The following is a 19684-nucleotide window of genomic DNA, read 5'->3' on the forward strand; positions in this document are numbered from 1 at the left end:
TGTCTCATAAACTCTATTTTGGATAGAGTTATGACATTTGAAAGTTAACATCATCTCTTCACACTTGATGTTGATTCTAGTGAGCCAGTCAAAAGCCACTGATCATACTGAGATGCATTTTGGTAGAAACATTGTCTCAGAATCATATGTGTGCCATTTATGGGTTTAGTTTCATTTCTGAGGTTGTGGTTCCCTAATTACACATCTTCTTGACTTAGAATTGAGCAAGATAACTTCACCAAAACAGGTTGGATCTCAACCAAGTTTGGAATGTGACTTTAGACTAATTGTACATTACGTGAGATTGATTTAAAGTATTTCACAATGTCATTTTCATGAGTTTTAGTTCCTGATTGCTTGTCCTTCCTTACTTAAGTTCTTTCAACATAGCTTTGCTAGGCTCCATTGGGACTGAACTGAATTTGTCTGATAAAACATATATGTGCCTTTTTTTTATTTTCTCCAGCAGTCCTCCACACCTCCCCTTCCCTTCCCTGCTTGTACAGTTATTCATCTTTAATTTCATCAAAATCTGTCCGACATGTTCTGAAAAACCTGATTCACTCTGAAACTGTTCAGTAATTTCAAGTAGCCTACATTTCCAGCTGAAATCCATTTTTCTTACTGTCATGAATTGACACAATAATCCAGTCCCTCATAATCAGAAAAGTAGAATTCAGTTGGATCCATGCATGTTCATTCACAATATGACTCAAAATTTCAATTTTAATTAGACTACAAAGACAATTCTTTTTGAAGATGATGTAGAACATGCAACTAAGTTCAAAGGTCACAAAGCTGTGCTATGTGTGCATTAATATTGTTACATGTACTGTGTATTGATGAATCTACAATTTTGTATTTATTTTGGAATTAAGCATAAATTCAATTACTTTGTTTCTTGTAGTGCATTTTTTTATAATTAAGCCTTAAGCAGAATAAGAAGATGCACATATAATAACAAGATTACTGCATTTGTATGGGAAAATATGAATTCATTTTCTTGGATGGATACTGAACAACGTGTGGGAGTGCAATATCCATCCGAAAATACTAATTCATATTTTCCCATACAAATGCAGTAACCTATAAGTACTGCAAGGCTCTACTGAATTTAATTATACTAAATAAATCACAAAACTCAAAATCTCACATCACCATAGGGGAAATGCAAACCTTACTTCAACTCACATCACCATAGGGGAAATGCAAACCTTACTTCAACTCACATCACCATAGGGGAAATGCAAACCTTTCTTCAACTCACATCACCATAGGGGAAATGCAAACCTTTCTTCAACTCACATCACCATAGGGGAAATGCAAACTTTCTTCTAATGCCATGACGCCAGTAAGTCTTAGCACATGTCTTTTGAAGAATCCTCATGATTGACATTGAAATTTTTAAATTTATGATAACATTTTCATGAGAATTTGACCCAAAAAATGTAGTAGTAAGAAAAAGATAAAATTTTGTGATATGGTGAAAATTACATAGATGACCCACTTGTGTTCCTCTGAAATACCAAGTGAAGTTACATAATGATTCACACCTAGCTTAAGATTGGATTTGTCAGCAGCACATTGGAATTTCCCTTTTGTACATTGACGTATAACACCCACAGACGAGGAGTCAGTTCTTTGGTATTCAAATATTGGCATCATATGAGGAAGGAAAGCAAAGTCATTGGGTTCAAAGTTGTCCAGAAAATATTTGAAGCGATCAAACTATGGACATTAATTGTCATTATTATTACTTGGTCAATCAACAAAGTATGAATTTTGTTTACAAATCATCTACATAAGAGGTGTTTTATGAAACAGATACTGTGTAAGCAACATATGCAATGCTGATACAACATAAGCAACATATGCAATGCTGGTACAACATAAGCAACATATGTAATACTGATACAACATAAGCAACATATGCAGTACTGATACAACATAAGCAACATATGTAATACTGATACAACATAAGCAACATATGCAATACCATGACATGTATTTGCAAGACAAACCCATGTCACAAAACAACAGGAGTAAACGACTTGAATCAGGATATGGTAATGAGTGTAAGGATTAAGGATTATCTATTCATTGTAGGATCTATAACATTATAAACATGATTCTACTTTATTACACAGGAACCAGATACATCCCATGAACAGGTAAACTACCACTACAAATATAGTGATGGAGTTTCTATTGAATTTTACCATCATCTTTCCAAACTATTTTCTCCAAATACTTTTTTTTCATGTTAAAATTTTCTTCTAAAATTTGTGAAAGTTATGCATCATGCAAATAATAATGCTTGTAGTTACATCAATTTCTTGTTTTCCAATTTTCTTTTTATTTCATATTTATTGCTCATTATATTTATGCCTAATTTAGCTCTTTCAGTGCTTACTTGATATAGGTAAGCTCATCTGTCAGTCATGTGCATTTTTGTAAGCACAGAGTGATGAATACAGTTAGGCTTTTGTTCTTGATTAAAAGTCTATTTTTAATTTATAAAAAAAGGAACAAGGGATTTTCATAGCTTGCAATTTCCATAAGGCAGTTTTCTACTTTAGGGCAATCTTATTTTGATGTCCAGTCATTTACTGGCAATATTTTCGGATCAAACTCTTTATTTTCTCTCTTAAACCTTATCGTATTATATTTATTTTAGAACTTGTATTTTTCTTTTTAACCAAAAAACACCTGAAGGGAAAGCATGTCAACAGTTTTAAGCACAGGAGTTCATGCTCAAACTTAATTTTTACTTTAATCAGTAACTGTAACTACATTACAGAATTTATATTATTTTAATCCTGAGTTTTGGGCCGTTTATGCCCTAGGCATGAGCCCATTATTCAGAAAGCTGACTGTAAGCTACAAAATTTTTTTCAAACAGGCTTGAAACCTCTAACTGAAGACCATACTTAATACATTTTATAGATATTTAAGTATACCACACATATGATAGTCTTAAAATTCAGTTTTAATATCAGTACATGTAATATGTTACCTGTTGCTGTTGCATAGCTTACTCTTTCTGGTATGGAAATTCCATATGATAAAATTTTGTACTCCCATAGGGTGACTTTCCAGAAGTTTCTGGTAGCCAACTCTCCAATACTGGCATATGCTGTTTTGTCCTGATCCATTTTCCAGATGAAATTGCTTTTGCTTTGCATCTTAAAGTGTGAATTGGGCATTTTTAAAAAAGCATTTCGTATTTACTGCATGTTCCTCTGTTTATGTGTTATAACTTCTTTTTATGCCTCTCTGCCCCCCCCCCCCCCCCCCATGGGAACATAGTGCATTGACTATGCCTCACCAACAGACCTGGCTCTGGATTGTCTTCTTCTGTTCAGCTCATGTTGTTCTGGCAGCCATGATATCTTCCTCAACCAACCTGTGCCACATCTTCTTTGGTGTACCTACCTTTCTTTTGGGGGTTCCATTCTTGGGCCTGCCTAGTAATGTTGATTGGTGGTTTTCTCATTGTTTTCCTATCCACACCCATTTCCTTTTGGAGATTTCTTGATGGATAGGTATCTGGCCAGTGGTTTCCCACAGCTTGATATTGCAGGTCCTCTATGACTTGGATTTTGAGGAGGTAGCAGAGGCATATGTTCACAAAGGACTGCAGTTTGTTGGAGGTTGTCTAAGTCACCCTCCAGGTCTCCAATTTGGAGTTAACTGTTAAGAGAGTTTTTATTTTTTTAGGTTGACATTTATTTATAGCATTCCCTGCTGGGTTAACCCATCCCCCACAGGACATTAGGTAACTTTTTTGTTATAACTTGATTAATTTAAGATCATTTTCTGAACTTTGGTTAGCTATTCAGTCTTCTTATCCTTGGCTGACATGTTTATGGCTTCCTTTTTTTAAATTTTATACACATATCAATCTCCGAAATTGGCATGCAGTTCTATATAGTTTATGCAGAATTTAACTAACAGAAGAGGGTTTCACACCAGCTTTCATTTTCAGTTATGTGTTGAGTTGTATGCACAACCTTATTTTCTGGTATAGTCATTAAAGGTTGGTATTCCTTTTTATTCTTGCAGGTTATTTGCTACTCTTTATCTCCACCACTCAGAATTAGACATCACTGTTGCCATTGTGACTGAACAGACATGGTATTGCTGTTTTTATTTGCATTCAGTTTAGTACCATGCAAATTCTCATACATTATATTTGTTATACAAGATTATTGTTCCTTTTTTCAGAGATTGTCCTTTAAACCAATGTCTAAGAAACAAACTTTGAGCACAGGAAATCCCTTTTGCGACACACCCCATCTGCCTAGCATGTACCAATTGTACACGTACCCCATCTGGCTGGCATGTACCAATTGTACATGTACCTCATCTGCCTGGCATGTACCAATTGTACATGTACCCCATCTGCCTGGTATGTACCAATTGTACATGTACCTCATCTGCCTGGCATGTACCAATTGTACAAGAACAGACAGTTGTCCTTTTTGTTGTCTCTGGTTGAATGAGGTTTTAGACCATCCCAAAACTAGATGGAATGTAAAGGGAGAAAGCAATTGGTGACTTCTTCATCATCAGAATTTTAGGTTTCTCCACCTGAATCCTTCAGGTCTCAGATAAGCTTTCTTATCTCTTCATAGAAGCATTCCTATGTTCCAGAATATATGTGATGAGTCTCCATGGAGATTATAAGACTCGTGGAACCCCTCACAAGGGAGGATACAGATGAGTGGAGAGTGAGTTGTACCTCTTGTGAAAGAGGAGCAACAATCTCTTCTAGCCCACAGCACAGTGACAAATGAGAGTGAGTTTCCCCCTCCTGCCACATGAGGGAGGAGCAGCACCCTCAAAGTTCCCATACCCCCAAGGCTCCCCCCACAACAGAGGAATACTGGACACCAAATTCTTGCCTCCAAGAAGCAAGAACAGGATGAAGACATCCTGTCAGTCCTCATGGACTCTCATGAGTTTGACATGGAACAGGCTGAGGTGACTCCTCCTCTTATCCAGTTCTCTGCCTTATCCCCAGCTGTCATCCTAGATGATGGAAGAGGAAGAGATCTTCTATCCCAGGATTTGTGTCCACGCCTTTTATCACCAAATTTGTATCCCAAGTCTTCAGGCTCAGATGACACTTAAAAATTATCCACAGTTTGAGAGACATTCCATTGTGACCTCCTACCCTGATCTCCTTTTGTTGCTCCACTCAGCCATGGACAGGGAGCTTTCTCAACGATTTAGTGGTGGCAAAACTTGTACTACGCAGTATAAGAGGTGGTCAGTCTCTTGATCTACTTTGAGACCTTTGGTCTATATAGTAAGCTGCTGGGTTTGTACTCATTTCTGGCTCTTAAACCGCCCACCTTTTGTTTTATTATCTCAATGCCAAATCTTATCACTACAGTATTTCTATTCAAACCCCTGTCTTAGTTATTCTTTGTTTCACACCTGTCCTAATGACTGTATTTTATTTTATTTCTGTATCTGACTTGAGTGGTTTTTAATTTTCACACATTTTGTTTTTGTGCTATGGCATCAAATAGCATTATTGCCCACAGTCCCCTTCAAAACCCAGGCATAGTTGACCTAATTGGACTTTAAATCAAGAATTTACATTCCTAGGTTGACTGCACTTCCTTAAAAAATTGGTCTTTTGTTCTTGGAATGTATAGGGACTTTACATTGTAATTTTCATTTATGAAAAGATAGTGACCATAAAATTAGAAACCTAAAGTAAACATTAGCATTGAAAGAGCTAAAACAGCTGAGGTTTTTGTGCCTATTTATTTCATTTCCTTCTGCACTTTCTTCAGGTTACCTTACAAATTTTTACTGCATGTCGAGGATTGCAATAATTTAAATGCATCTTATGCATGCAGGAAATATTGAACCATGGCCTTGAATTGCTTCTTAAAGACAGAGCATCCATGACTTATGGACTCCTATCAACAGATCATAAATTGCAAAGCTACCAGTAATGCACAAATGTAGATTGAGATTGAATGGGAGACTGGAAATGTGTTCACTAATTTTTTTTAAATTCTTATTATTTTAAAATAAGAAGCAGGGTTATCTGAGAATTGCTTATTCCTTACAGTATATCCTTGCTTATCAGATCTTGGTCTCTACATTTTGTTAGGAGTAATCAGTAGAACAAACACCATAGACCCTAACGTGTTGGATATTATGCAATGGCAGATCAGGGTCTATGTTGTTTGCTGTTAATAAATGAGTATATACAGTATTTTAAATATCTAACATACAGCTCATTAGAGCCATTACAGCTCATTACAGCCATTACAACCATTTTAATGTTTTGGAGGATTGGAGGAACAGGGTTGGAGCATTTGTTAGGCCTGCAAAGGTCATAACCTGTGCTGTGCTTTCAAAAGCTTAGGATCAAGAATTTGGTTTTTAGTAAAAATAGAAAAAAATGCCAGTATTAACTAATCTTACGCCATACACAGAAAGATACAACACATATATAAAGATAATAAATGTATACAACATCTACAAAGATATAACACATATATAAAGATATTAGAGATATACAACATCTACAAAGATACATGACATATACAAATATACACCACATGTAAAAAAGACCTCATTTAGAAAGATGCATCACATATATAAAGATGCAACACATATATAAAGATACACCATACAGATAAAGATATGCCATATATACAATGATACACCACAAATAGAAAGATACAACACATACACAAAGAAACACTACATGTACAAAGGTACACCACATATACAAAGATACAGTTTAAATTATTCAGTCTGTGTCAGCCAAAATGAGAAGGGAAAATCTGTACAAATAGATCAGTGTGTAAAGAAGAACTTTACAGAACATGGTACAATCAGGCATTAAAGTATTGTACTACAGTATAAGGCCATATTGTGACTACACTTTATAGAACATGGTACAGTCAGGCCTTAAAAGGTTGCCCCACAGTATGTGTTCAGAATAAGACCATATTGTGACTACAGTTTATAGAACAAGGTACAATCAGGCCTTCACGAGAGCCTGTCCAGTTATAGTTTTTTAATGGTTGATCATCAGATATTTTCTGTCAGACAAACATAGTTATGCCAACATATGGACATTTTTATAGTATCAAGAGGGCAATGATTCTTTTATTCCTAATTGACCTTACACAACTGATAGAGAATCCTGTACAGGACTTATGTTACTGTTTTGGAAGACTGTTCATAAACAGTACATGGAACATTTCCAGTCAGGAAAAAAAGGAAACATACTGGTCATTCTGGGTGGGGTTTTTTCCATAAAATTATTAGGAACAATATTTGAAAGCTACATTAAATATGGTCAGCATTTCTTCCTTGAGTATTTGCAATAGTAATTATCTGGTAACTGAAAAAGCTGTTCTAATCAGGTAACTAGAAAGGCTGTTCCAATCAAGTAATCAGAAAGGCTGTTCTAATCAGGTAACTAGAAAGGCTGTTCCAATCAGGTAATCTGAAAGACTGTTCAAATCAGGTCATCAGAAAGGCACTTCCATTAAGTTAACTAGAAAGGTTGTTCTAATCAGGTAACTAGAAAGGATGTTCCAGTCAGGTAATCAGAAAGGCTGTTCTAACGGGGTAAATAGAAAGGCTGTTACAATCATATAATCAGAAAGACTGTTCTAATCAGGTGATCAGAAAGTCTCCTCCAATCAGGTGACCAAAAATGCTGTTCCAATCAGGTAGTCAGAAACACTGTTCCATCAAGTAATCATAAAGGCTGTTCTAATCAGGTGACTAACAAGGCTGTTCTAATCACTAGAAAGCTGTTCTAATCAGATAAATAGAAAGGCTGCTCTAATCAGCTAACTACCAAGGCTGTTCTAATCAGGTGACTAGAAAGGCTGTTCTAATCAGGTCACTAGAAAGGCTGTTCTAATCAGGTGACTAGGAAAGGTTGTTCTAATCAGGTAATCAGAAAGGCTGTTCTTATCAGGTAACTGGAAGGCTGTTGCAATCAGGTAACTAAAAAGGCTGTTCTAATCAGGTAACTAGAAAGGCTGGTCTTATCAGGTGACTAGCAAGGCTGTTCTAATCATGTAACTAGAAGATTGTTTTAATCAGTTAGTAGAAAGGCTGTTCTAATCAGGTAACTAGAAAGGCTGCTCCAATCATGTAATCAGAAAGGCTGTTCTAACCAGGTGATCAGAAAGGCTGTTCTAATCAGGTAACTAGAAAGGCTGCTCTGATCAAGTGATTATCAGGGTTCTAATCAGGTAACTAGAATGCTGTTCTAGTCAGGTAGCTATAAAGGCTGTTCTAATCAGGTAACTAGAAGGTTCTTCAAATCAGGTAACCAGAAAGGCTCTTCCAATCAGGTAACTAAGGAGACTGTTCCAATTAGGTAGTCAGAAAGGAGAAAGGCTGTTCCATCAGGTAACTATAAATGTGTTCTAATCAGGTGACTATCATGGCTTTTCTAATCAGGTAGCTAGAAGTCTGTTCTAATAAGGTAACTAGAAGGCTGTTCTAATCAGGTAACTTGAAAGGCTGTTCTAATCATGTAACTAGAAAGGCTGTTCTGATCAGGAAATTATAAAGGCTGTTCTAATCAGGTAACTAGAAAGGCTGCTCTGGTCAGGTGATTATCAGGGTTCTAATCAGGTAACTTGAATGCTGTTCTAATCAGGTAGTTATAAAGGCTTTTCTAATCAGGTAACTAGAAGACTGTTCTAATCAGGTAACTAGAAAGGCTGTTCTAATCAGGTGACTTGCAAGGCTGTTCTAGTCAGGTACCTAGAAGGCTGTTCCGATCAGGTAACTGGAAAGGCTGTTCTAATCAGGTGACTGACATGGCTGTTCTAATTAATTCCTTGACCTACTGCTCTTGCCTTTGGCTTTTGGTTCATTTCCAGGCTGGTAAACAATCTCGAATTAACTCAAGACCCAAGTTTTCCTGTAGATCTTGATTATAAATATTTCATGAAACTAAAACTGATAACAATTCTTTCTAATATTTATGAAAGACAAGGTTCTAATTCAAATTTAATTATTATATTTTCTTATAAACCATATATATTCACTTGTAAGTCAAATCCAGTTGCAAATGACATTACCCAGTCAACCCGATATGCCATCACATGATGCACCAACAGATCAGGGTCTGTGTTGTTTCTGCTAGTGATTAGTGCTAACAAACTGCATAGACCCAGATCGCCTGGTGTATTATGCAATGGCAGATCTGGGTCTATGAAGTTTGCAGGCCAACTGATAGGAGGATCTATGCTGTACATGTAATAAACTCTAGTGCTGTTTTATAAGTACATTTTTTTGCTTTATTATGACTTTCATTCTTCGACACATGTTATAGCCCATTCTCTGCACATATGATTTTCAAATGAACCTCTGATTTCAATTACTTATTATCATAATGATACATTCCTATTCTGTATATGTATCTGCCATTGCTACATTAATTAGTTCACATGCTTTCATAATAGAACTAAATGCACAGCCAGAACTTTTGTAGTTTGAACATTTTCAGACTAAACAACTTTTGTGTATTTACAACAACATTGAACAAAGTACCGCAATTCGAAGCACCACAATTCAGAGTATCACAATTCAAAGTATCACAATTCACACTAATTGAATATTTTATTTTTAAAAAATTAATACTCTGCAATCACAGATATTACATACCATATCTGTACATTGTTATGGACTCATATGAAATATTCATTGTGGTCCTTTTTAATAATTTGATGTCTTCATTGTGAGGCCAATATTAATCTATCATGGACTTTTTGTCTAGTTGGTTTTAGACATATCAATAGTTTTATTTCTTTCATACACATCATATATAAATTACTAATGCAGGTACAGTGCATTTTATGGAGCTGAAATCACTGTGAAGAAACCAGTCTGTTTCATTACTATTTTATAGAGCTGAAATCATTGTGAAGAAACCAGCCTGTTTCATTACTATTTTATAGAGCTGAAATCACTGTGAAGAAACCAGTCTGTTTCATTACTATTTTATAGAGCTGAAATCATTGTGAAGAAACCAGCCTGTTTCATTACTATTTTATAGAGCTGAAATCACTGTGAAGAAACCAGTCTGTTTCATTACTATTTAGTGCATGTGACCTGCTGAGCCAATCAATATTCAGAATAATTTGTACAAAAATAATAAATGGATTAATAAACCCAATCATAATAATATTGACTCTGGCAAAAGCAAATATTTTACTATCCTGGGACACAAATATATATAAAATGGAAATAATAAAAATACTGTTTTTTTTTATGTTGGTGATTCAATTAGTTTCTAAAAGAAAACTTATCTAAATCAAGGTCCTAATAAATCTAAGAAACTATTTACACATGCATATAGGTACCTTCTCACTTCCATGATCCCATCCCCTAAACCTTGCTATCACTCCCTCCTCTTCTATATCTTTCTGTCTTCCATGATCCCATCCCCTAAATCTTGCTATCACTCCTTCCTCTTCTATATCTTTCTGTCTTCCATGATCCCATCCCCTAAACCTTGCTATCACTCCCTCCTCTTCTATATCTTTCTGTCTTCAAAAAAAACATTGCAATGAAAATTGTTTTTGCTAATCTCACAGTTAAATTTATGTACATATACATACAAATATTAGGACTAACTACACTGTACAAAAGTAGGATATAAGTAATACAGTGCTTCAAATGAACATAAGATATTATTGCTGGAAAGAACTGAATATTTTTCATTTCACAGCATCAAGGAAGTTCTAGAGGCCATTATGAAAATAAGGACATGATCTGCTTTAGAAAATACTTTATGATATTTGTACATCACTTTTTCAAATTCTTTGTTGCAATGAACTGTGTCTGCACATTGTTTTAATTGTTCGACAAATTATGTGATTTTTTTTTAATACATTGGTCCCTCACTGTATAGCCTCTCTGTATAAAATTTGAGCATTTTAATGGATCCCATTCAGTTTATATTTTGTTTTGTTATTGCTATTTCATTTATTTCACTTGCCTTTAATTCTATGTGTGTGTGTGTGTGTGTGTGTGTGTGTGTGTGTTTGAGAGCATGATTTGGATTTTTAACATAGCTTTAACAAATTTTCAGTCCTATCTCTACGATGTCTGCAGTGTGACAGTTTATTGTGATGTCTAGCACTGGGACATCATGCCGCAGACATGTAGCATGGTGTCCCACCCAGTCACATAATTCTGACACCAGGCCGACCAGTCCTAACACTAAACTCTTAATGCTGAGCGCCAAGTGAGGCAGCTGTTAGTACCATTTTTGTAAGTCTTTGGTATGACTCAGCTGAGGATCGAACCAATGTCCTCCTGCATCCGAGGTGGACGGGCTAACCCCTAGGTCACTGGAGCCTGTAATTCTGAGCTAATGAGTTATAATTTGGTCTTACATTATTAAATACCATGTTTGTGCATTTTTATGCAGTTATACAACCAGATTGGAATATACCTTAATATAAGACTCCCTCCTTTATAATGCAGGTCACTTTTAAATGATCTTGATAAACATTGTTATAAAGAGTGAAGTGTTATAAAGGGAGTCTCGGCACTGTCCTATAACTGAAATTATAGTAACCGGTAATATATGTAATTGTTCCTTTACTACACTTGTCTCAGCACTAAATGGCCAACTTGCATTGCTGTGCTGTAAAACACCAAAAACCAAACCAAAATTGTTTCTTTCAAGTTTTCACCAATATTAAACCGTGACTGGTATTATTAGAATGAATTATTAGTTTCTACAAAAGCTTGTTTATATGTTAATGTTCTTTAAATGTCAGCACAGACGCCATTCATTGTATTGAATCACATAATTTAAAATAAGGCTAATGCAGCCTGAGAAGCTATATTTGTATTATTCAAGGAATTGTGAAGGGACTCTGATATCATATGGTCTCTTGAAATCATCAATTTACACCTGCAGAGCAAATTACCAATCAGCAATAAAGATGTACAAATATCAAGTATCAGTAGATTAATTCATTTTGATATAAGTACAAACAAAGGCATTATATATTTGTTTATGATTTTTTTTATCATGTGTCAGGAACATGAGAAGAAAAGGAGAGATAGCCTTGGAAATGTCCTTGACCTTGACAGCCAGTTGATGGAGATCACATCTGCTTCTCCTCATCCTCAAGCAGGGACAACACCTTATGGGACCATTCCAAATGGTCAGAATATATCCCCTGATGGTGAGTTTAAGCTCAGTTAGTTTGGCACATCAGCAAATTTTAATGGTGGCCATGAATCACAGGAAACTATTTCACAAATGATATAATACAAGTCAGTTGACTCAAACCACAATGATAATGGAAAGTGTCCAAATGACACATGGCATCATTTGAGGGTGAACTCAATAGATAATTTTTTTAAGAAAAAGGTTTATTTAAGATCCCTGCCTACTGAGCTTGTATTGGCTTGCATATGAACTTCAAACTTTGGTCATTAGTAAGGAATTTCTTGAGAAAAAGAATTTCATGCTTGCAGTTTTTACTTTGATTAGGACTAACCATCCCACTGCATGACACCCCCAACTTGAAATGCAATGTTATGGAGAAAATTAAAATAAATTGTCATTAAAATGGATGTACAAAAGTGTTCTGCTGTAAAGAAATAAACACAGATGATCTTATGTGACATATGTTTTGAAAGCAGATCCAGACTACAACCCCAAAGAAGCCAAGAAGCTTGAGCAGGAACTAAAAAAGATGGAGAAGAAGGAAAAGGGTGACAAAAGGACATTTAAGGCGACAGCCAGGGCTGTAGGGCTTGCTGCTAAACTGTCCCCTAAATCTCAGAGGAAAAAAGAAAAACTCCTCAGTTCCACTGCACAACTAAAGGTAAGGTCCATCATACTGCAATTTTTCTACTGATTTTTATATGCCAGCCATAAAGTGGAACATGTTATGCTGTTATGTTCCGATCCATTTGTCTGTTTGGAACCAGTTTGATTTCCACACAGTAACTTTCCTTCTCCACCATCAACAGTTACCACACTTTGTGGATGGCCTGCACTTGTTACAAGGAAGAACCCAACCAATGTCAAGCTTTGAGGTCAAAGATCGCTGTGACTGACAGAAGAAAAATGGTTTCCCCAAAATAACTTTATTTTTATACTTCAGACTGGCTGATACTTTGTCAATGGCATGCAATGGTATAAAGATGAACTTTGTTGATTTTGGAGTCAAGAGTTAAAAGGTCAAGGTCACAGTGACTCAAATAATAATAGAAAATGGTTTCTGCTTCAGCTTGACTTTGTGGATGGTATGTATTTAGGATAAGGAAGAATATATATCATATTTGGGGATTAAAAGGACCATGGTCAAGGTTGCTCTGACTGCAAGAAGAAAAATGGTTTCTGTGCAAAAGTATCAGTTGTCTTCATGTATGACTATTAAACATGAGGCAAGCTTATACTGTGCCATTCATAATTCTCTTGTTATACTGAAGGAACTAATTCTCTCAGCTATTAAATAGCAATCCTTGTTGACAACAAATTATTTTTCGTAAACTAAACTTTATAAGCTCTTTCTAAGGACATAAAGCTATTAAAAAATGTAAGACTTCTAAGGCTTTATCCATGCTGATAAATGCTTTTTTCTTACACTCTGTCCATGTGATGATTGAGATAAAAAATAATTATCAGATGCATTGGTGTGGGATATGTACATCTCACAGTCATAACACTGGTCTATAGTCAAAATGCTTCCGAAATAAATATAGTCAAACTTTACAAATTCTGGGTCACTGAGAATGAAAATGATGCTTACAATTTTCGATTGGCTCTAGTTGTAAAGATATTATACTGGGTTAGTATATATGACCCTTGACTTGGGAATGGTGAAGGATAAGTGACTTTTAAAGGGAAGGATCTCAATTAAACCAGAAATGGCTAAAATAAATCTTTGATGATCTATGAATAAATCTATGACTGGGTTTGGGCAGTACACGCCTGTTAGGCAAACCAGTGAATAATGCAATCTGAAGCTGTTATTGCATCATACATGATATGAATTGCATCATGTTATTCCTAGAAATCATAGAAGATGCAATCATAACTAAGTTTACATCAATCTGCTGAACAAATTGCCATATATCAGCTCTAGAAATCATAGTGTAATGTGCTGTCTTATTTGTCAGTGTTTGATTTTGCAAAGAGACACATTTCGGTTTAGCCAAAGTGAGCAGATATGCCTCATACTTGTGTGAACAATGCAAATAACTTCTGCTATGTTTGTAGTGAAGTGACGTTTGCATCATAAAAGTGCCGTATAACCACTATGGTTAAGAAAGCCTATCACCTTTATTTTGGCTGCAAAACTGGAGATCAGGACAAGCAGGGGGCCCCACACATATGTTGCAACACTTGTGCAACAGATATTCACCACTGGCTGAACAGGGAAAGGAAATCTATGCCTTTTGCAGTGCCAATGATTTAGAGAGAGCCAACAGATCATATCAGCAATTGTTACTTCTGCATGGTGCCGCCAGTTGGGAAAGGTGTGTTAGAGAAGAAAAAGTGGACTGTGCATTATCCAAACATTCCATCAGCTATACGCCCAGTACCCGTTGGAGAAGGACTGCCAGTTCTTGATGCACCAGAATCATTCTTGAGTCAGACGAGGAAGAGGAAGAGGATGAAACTTCTAGTCCTGAACTATCAATGTCACAGGACCCATATTTTCTCCCTTCCTCCTCCTCCGAAGCACACCTCATAACACAAGGTGAACTGAATGACCTTGTCATGGATTTGGAACTCTACGAGAGTAAGACAGATCTCCAGACTACAGCAGTGGAATCTCCTGGCAGGTGATGTTAGGCTTTCCATGTTCTGTGACTGTCAAGAGGATATTGACCCATTTTTCTTCATGGAAGGTGTTCTTGTAGCCTGCAACAGCATTGATGGCAGCCCTCAACATTCTTCATGATCCAGATGAGTGAAGATTTTTCATTGATTCATCGAAGAAAAATCTTAAATCTGTTTTGCTGCATAATGGCAATGTTTTGCTATCCATTCCAGTTGGTCATGCAGTCCATATGAAGGAAACCTATGAATACATGAAACAACTTTTGAGGTGCATCAACTATGACCAACAGTGGCAGCTTTGTGGTGATTTGAAGGTTCTTGCTCTCTGGGTCTGCAGACTGGATACACAAAGTACTGCTGTTTTCTCTCTGAATGGGATAATCATGCCAAGGATTCCCATTACATCAAGAAAGATTGGCCACTCTGACAGTCATTGGAGCCTGGGAGGAAAAGTGTTCAGCATCCACCACTTGTTGAATCAAGGAAGATTTTGTTACCACCCTTGCACATCAGGCTGGGTCTGGTGGAGAACAAGCAGCTTTCAAATACATCCATGAAAGGTTTCCAAGGTTAAGTGAAACTAAGATAAAAGAAGGAGGTCTTTGTTGGTCCTCAGATTCATGAACTTCTTTGAGATGATGCATTTTGGCTGTGTACTGTGTGGCAAGGAAAAGATGGCATGGAAAGCCTTCCAGTTAGTGGCAACAAATTTTCTCAGAAACAATAAAGCAGACAGCTACAGGGAGTTGATGGAAAACCTCCTCAAGGTATACAAAAGCCTTGGTTGTAACATGTCACTAAAGATACATTCTTTGCACAGAGCAGTTATCGACGAACACAACAAATGATTCGACAAGGATATTGCGACAATGGAGAAACACCATCAGTGCAAATGGAACCCATCAATGCTTGCAAACTGTTGCTGGACAGTGACAAGAGATGCTCCATTTAATGAATACAAGAGACAAGCCAAAACGTGCAGAGTAGACACTGAATAAGGATTAAACTATGTAATTATATACACATAAAAGATTTTTGCCTTTCTTTCATAATATATTTTATTTATATAACCCTTTTGCTGTTTTTTAAAGAGTTACATAAACAGGACAGGTGAAATATTTTCATGTGAAGCAACCATAAACACATGAAAAGACCTAGGTTTACAATTTATGATTAAAATTAATTACATTATATATATAGAGATATACAATCTAAAAACTTAAATGTCTTGAAAACAGTAGCCAATCAGTTGTTTTAAGTGTCATATTTGAATTCAGCACATCAAAATCCATAATAAATAGCACATTTTATTATTGAAGCAGACACTTCTAAAATATTGTAGATGATTGTAATTAAAATTGTGGACAGGAACTGGCAAAACTTCATACCTCCCCACATTTTATGACCCATATCACACACAAATGCATATGATGGATTCTACAAGTCTGTTGAGCTTATCCCACACAAATGTGTATGATGGATTCTACAAGTCTGTTGAGCTTATCCCACACAAATGTGTATGATGGATTCTATAAGTCTATTGAGCTTATCCCACACAAATGCGTATGATGGATTCTATAAGTCCGTTGAGCTTATCCCACACAAATGCGTATGATGGATTCTATAAGTCCGTTGAGCTTATCCCACAGAAATGTGTATGATGGATTCTATAAGTCCATTGAGTTTATCTCACACAAATGTGTATGATGGATTTTATAGGTCCATTGAGCTTCCAGCTTCCATATTGAGATCAAGATAATAATATCTTAAACATTAACATCGTAACTAATCATTCATATACTGGTAATTGTTATTACAATTACAATTTTATTTTTTACTGGTAATTGCTTTTACAATTAATCATATTGATATACTGGTAATTGCTATTACAGTTACTCATATTCATATACTGGTAATTGCTATTACAAGTACTCATTCGTATACTGGTAAATGCTATTTTAATTAATTGTATTCATAAACTGGTAATTGCTATTAAAATTACTAATTTGCATATGCTGGTAATTGCTATTACAATTACTTGTATTCATACACTGGTAATTGCTGTTTCAATTACTTATATTCATATACTGGTAATTGCTATTACACAGAAATTCTGGTACAAATATGCAATTTTTGCAGGTCATTGCAGGCAATTTTCTGCTGTGGTACTCTCCTTTGCTTGGCATTATGTAGCCAGTAATGTGTTAAAAATGCCATTAAAAACTAACAAAACAAAACTGGTTAGTTAAACATAGGAAATTGAGCTGACATTATGGTAATGGGTTTGATAAAAACAGACTGTACTGTTGGTATTAAAAGCCAAATATCCAAGCTAGTATCTGCAGTTTATGGTTGTACATAATACAGCTAAACAGTAGTAAAGTTTATGGCTGTATATGATATAGCTAAGCATTAGTACAGTTTATGGCAGTACATACTACAGCTAAATATTAGTACAGTTTATGACTGTACATAATATAGCTAAACATTATTACAGTTTATGGCTGTTTATAGTATAGCTAAACAGTAGTAAAGTTTATGGCTGTATATGATATAGCTAAACATTAGTACAGTTTATGGCAGTACATACTACAGCTAAACATTAGTACAGTTTATGACTATATGATATAGCTATGCATTAGTACAGTTTATGACTGTACATAATATAGCTAAACAGTATTAAAGTTTATGGCTGTATGTGATATAGCTAAACATTAGTACAGTTTATGGCAGTACATACTACAGCTAAACAGTAGTAAAGTTTATGGCTGTATATGATATAGCTAAGCATTAGTACAGTTTATGGCTGTACATAATATAGTTAAACATTATTACAGTTTATGGCTGTACATAACACAGTGACTTTGCTATAACAAAGTGGTTGGGGTCCATAGAACCTGACCATGTTATATAATGAACTATGTGACAACCAACATAGTCAGTTAGCTGAAAATAAATGGCCGCTGAGATTGGGGTAAAAAAAGCAAGCGAAAAATACATGCATTGTGTTGTACAATCAACAATCTGTTATATATACATGTATATTAAAAAGTTCGTGAAGTCAAATATAGATCATATGTTATAAAATATATATATAAGCCACATCCCATCAGGAAAGAAAAATAATATGTATCAAAAATAATGGTAGTCCTAGTTTGATCTATATCCCATTGTCAACAAATAGATGCCATTAAACACTTTACTATGACAATGTCACCAGTTAGCATATGGCTATAGTTGTTTACCTAAATTGGCCTAGATTTTGGTAGCTGGACACAGCTATCATTTTGTGGAGGCCACCCACAGGATAAGGCTATTCATAGGGAAATGAAAACATGTGAAAAAATTAAATGTTTAACAAGCATCTTTGTCAGATACCACATCTTCAATTAGCTTGACAGCCATATATCTGTGGTTTTAAAAAAAATTAATTTAATTTGTGTTTTATGCCACCATAAGTAGCAATCATAAGCATAACTTTTTTCCTGCAAAAAGGAAACTTTCACAGCACAATAAACATGTTACAGCTACTTTGGAAAATGCAACAGCCCATCAGATTCCATTGCTTTTATTTAAGTTTGGTGATGACTTCCTCTGATGAAACGTTCTTTGTTTTTATTGAATATTGTAGTCAGTCTTTAAATGATGAAGGATTTATGTGTTTTTGAAGTCATTGCTAAAGGACAGCTTTGGAGGACCAAACAAATGCCCATTTTTTTTATTGCAGCAGCAACATCAAATAATTGTAGAACATTGAGACTGAATTTTGTTTCATTTGGTTAGTGTTTATACAGAATGATTGGTGCTTCAGAGGTAATCAGTTTTCTTTGAAGTTTCAGCAAAAACTATTTTTTTCTGGGTACATTTTTTAAAAAAAGCTGGTTGATTGTAGCTATCCTGGTAGCATGACTACTGGAGTGTATCACAGTGTACAATACTCAGGCCAGATGTCAGCATTAGTGGATTATGAGATAATAAAGCACTGTTAAGATGGTTTGTCAATATGAAAAAATAATTTGGCTGATGGCTGTACATAATACAGTTAAACATAAGTATAGTTTATGGTTATATATAATATAGTTAAACATCAGTACAGTTTATGGCTGTACATAATGTATAGCTAAACATCAGTACAGTTTATATTTGTATATCAAATATAGTTAAGCATCAGTACAGTTTATGGCTGTAAATAATATAGTTAAACATCAGTGCAGTTTATGCCTGTACATAATATATAGCTAAACATCAGTACAGTTATAGTTATATATCAAATATACTGGTAGTTAAACATCAGTACAGTTTATGGCTGTAAATAATATAGTTAAACATCAGTGCAGTTTATGCCTGTACATAATATATAGCTAAACATCAGTACAGTTATAGTTATATATCAAATATACCGGTAGTTAAACATCAGTACAGTTTATGGTTATATATAATAAAGATAAGCATAGTACATTTTATGGTTATATATAATATAGTTAAACACGGGTACAGTTTATGGCTGTATGCAATATAGTTAAACATCAGTACATTTTAGGGGTATACATAACATAGCTTGAGAAATAGATGCCAGTTAAAAAGTAGGTAATGTGGAAGAGTCCTCCATTGTGGTATCATTGTTCTCTAGTTCTTTCCCTTTGTCAAATGCTCAAATCCCAGATTTAGGCTTGAGTCTGATTCTGATTCATAATGAGGTATGTGATTCCGCAATGCAGTTCTGCTACTGGCATGGAGTAATATCAAGTATACTTAGCATGAGAAACATGGTCCATGGACTTGTATTCTGAAAATAAATACACAGGCCCACTGATAAACACAGTAGCTGACAGTAAAATAAATGAAACAGAT

The 19684-nt window shown here is 35.3% G+C and overlaps 1 protein-coding gene across 1 annotated transcript in view; it reads left to right on the forward strand.

Annotated features, from left to right (window-relative positions):
* LOC149807887 (otoferlin-like) overlaps nt 1-19684 on the forward strand; it is a 480268-nt gene that overhangs the window by 299369 nt on the left and 161215 nt on the right. Inside the window, exons 30-32 of the mRNA XM_089962251.1 lie at nt 2148-2171; nt 12071-12218; nt 12682-12866. Of these exons, the coding sequence (XP_089818377.1) occupies nt 2148-2171; nt 12071-12218; nt 12682-12866 (357 nt within the window). The remainder of the gene's footprint in view (nt 1-2147; nt 2172-12070; nt 12219-12681; nt 12867-19684) is intronic.

The sequence above is a fragment of the Sinohyriopsis cumingii genome, chromosome 1, assembly GCF_028554795.1.
Source record: "Sinohyriopsis cumingii isolate HCF-2022 chromosome 1, ASM2855479v2, whole genome shotgun sequence".
NCBI classification, from domain to species: domain Eukaryota; kingdom Metazoa; phylum Mollusca; class Bivalvia; order Unionida; family Unionidae; genus Sinohyriopsis; species Sinohyriopsis cumingii.